The sequence below is a fragment of the Nicotiana attenuata genome, unplaced genomic scaffold (assembly GCF_001879085.1).
Source record: "Nicotiana attenuata strain UT unplaced genomic scaffold, NIATTr2, whole genome shotgun sequence".
Classification (NCBI taxonomy): Eukaryota; Viridiplantae; Streptophyta; class Magnoliopsida; order Solanales; family Solanaceae; genus Nicotiana; species Nicotiana attenuata.
In genome coordinates this window covers 1-1,493 of record NW_017703161.1, presented here as the reverse complement: position 1 = coordinate 1,493, position 1,493 = coordinate 1, and the positions used below count along the sequence as shown (strand labels likewise).

Below are 1,493 nucleotides of genomic sequence, written 5' to 3'. Positions count from 1 at the left end.
AGACCACCACAAGAAGATTTTTCGCTCAAAGAGACCAAACCCCACCTTGGTGGAGGGAAGGTCACGGGCGATAAGCTTACTAGCACCTATGACTTGGTTGAGCAAATGCAGTATCTTTATGTTCGGGTGGTGAAAGCAAAGGACTTACCTGGGAAGGATGTAACGGGTAGTCTTGATCCTTATGTTGAGGTTAGGCTCGGGAACTATAGGGGTACGACCCGTCATTTTGAGAAGAAGTCAAATCCCGAATGGAATCAGGTGTTTGCTTTTTCCAAGGATCGGATTCAAGCTTCTGTACTTGAGGTGAGCGTGAAAGATAAGGATCTTGTTAAGGATGATTTTGTTGGTCGCTATATGTTTGATTTGAATGAGATCCCAAAAAGAGTGCCCCCAGATAGTCCTCTTGCTCCGCAGTGGTATAGGTTGGAGGACAGAAATGGTAACAAAGTTAAAGGAGAGCTGATGTTGGCTGTTTGGATGGGTACTCAAGCTGATGAAGCCTTTCCTGAATCTTGGCATTCCGATGCTGCGACTGTTAGTGGTGCTGATGCTCTTGCAAATATAAGGTCTAAGGTGTACCTCTCACCAAAGCTGTGGTACCTTAGAGTTAATGTGATTGAGGCTCAGGACTTGATTCCCGGTGACAGAAGTAGGTTTCCAGAAGTTTACGTGAAGGCCATCCTTGGAAATCAGGCATTGAGAACCAGAGTTTCCATGAGCAAGACTATCAATCCGATGTGGAATGAGGATCTGATGTTCGTAGCAGCAGAACCATTTGAGGAGCCATTGATTTTGAGTGTGGAAGACAGAGTTGCACCAAACAAGGATGAAGTTCTCGGAAGGTGTGCTATTCCTTTGCAGTATATTGATAGGAGATTGGATCACAGACCTATTAACAGTAAGTGGTATAATCTTGAAAAGCATATAATGGTTGAGGGAGAAAAGAAGAAGGAAATCAAGTTTGCAAGCAGGCTTCACATGAGGCTATATTTGGAAGGAGGTTATCATGTTCTGGATGAGTCAACCCATTACAGTAGTGATCTTAGACCAACTGCAAAACAGCTGTGGAAGTCCAGCATTGGTGTCCTAGAATTGGGTATTCTGAATGCTCACGGCCTCTCGCCGATGAAAACAAAAGATGGGCGGGCAACAACAGATGCCTATTGTGTTGCCAAATATGGGCAAAAGTGGGTCCGAACAAGGACAATTATAGATAGTTTCGCTCCCAAGTGGAACGAGCAATACACTTGGGAAGTATTTGATCCATGCACTGTCATAACTATTGGTGTATTTGATAATTGTCATCTGCATGGAGGAGATAAATCCGGAGGGGCAAGAGACTCGAGGATTGGGAAGGTCAGGATCCGGCTTTCAACTCTTGAAACAGATCGTGTTTACACACATTCTTATCCACTACTGGTCTTGCATCCTACCGGGGTGAAGAAGATGGGTGAAATTCACTTGGCTGTAAGATTTACTTGCTCATCATTAAT

General features: G+C 44.3%; 1 protein-coding gene across 1 annotated transcript; it reads left to right on the top strand.

The window, feature by feature from the left end:
• Positions 1–36: 36 nt before the first annotated feature.
• On the top strand, positions 37–1,488 carry LOC109222803 (FT-interacting protein 1-like; the record flags this gene model as incomplete). The annotated part of the gene is given in 1 exon segment (XM_019387114.1): positions 37–1,488. A coding segment is annotated over 1 exon segment (1,452 nt), but the record flags the coding sequence as incomplete, so codon positions are not given.
• Positions 1,489–1,493: the final 5 nt, after the last annotated feature.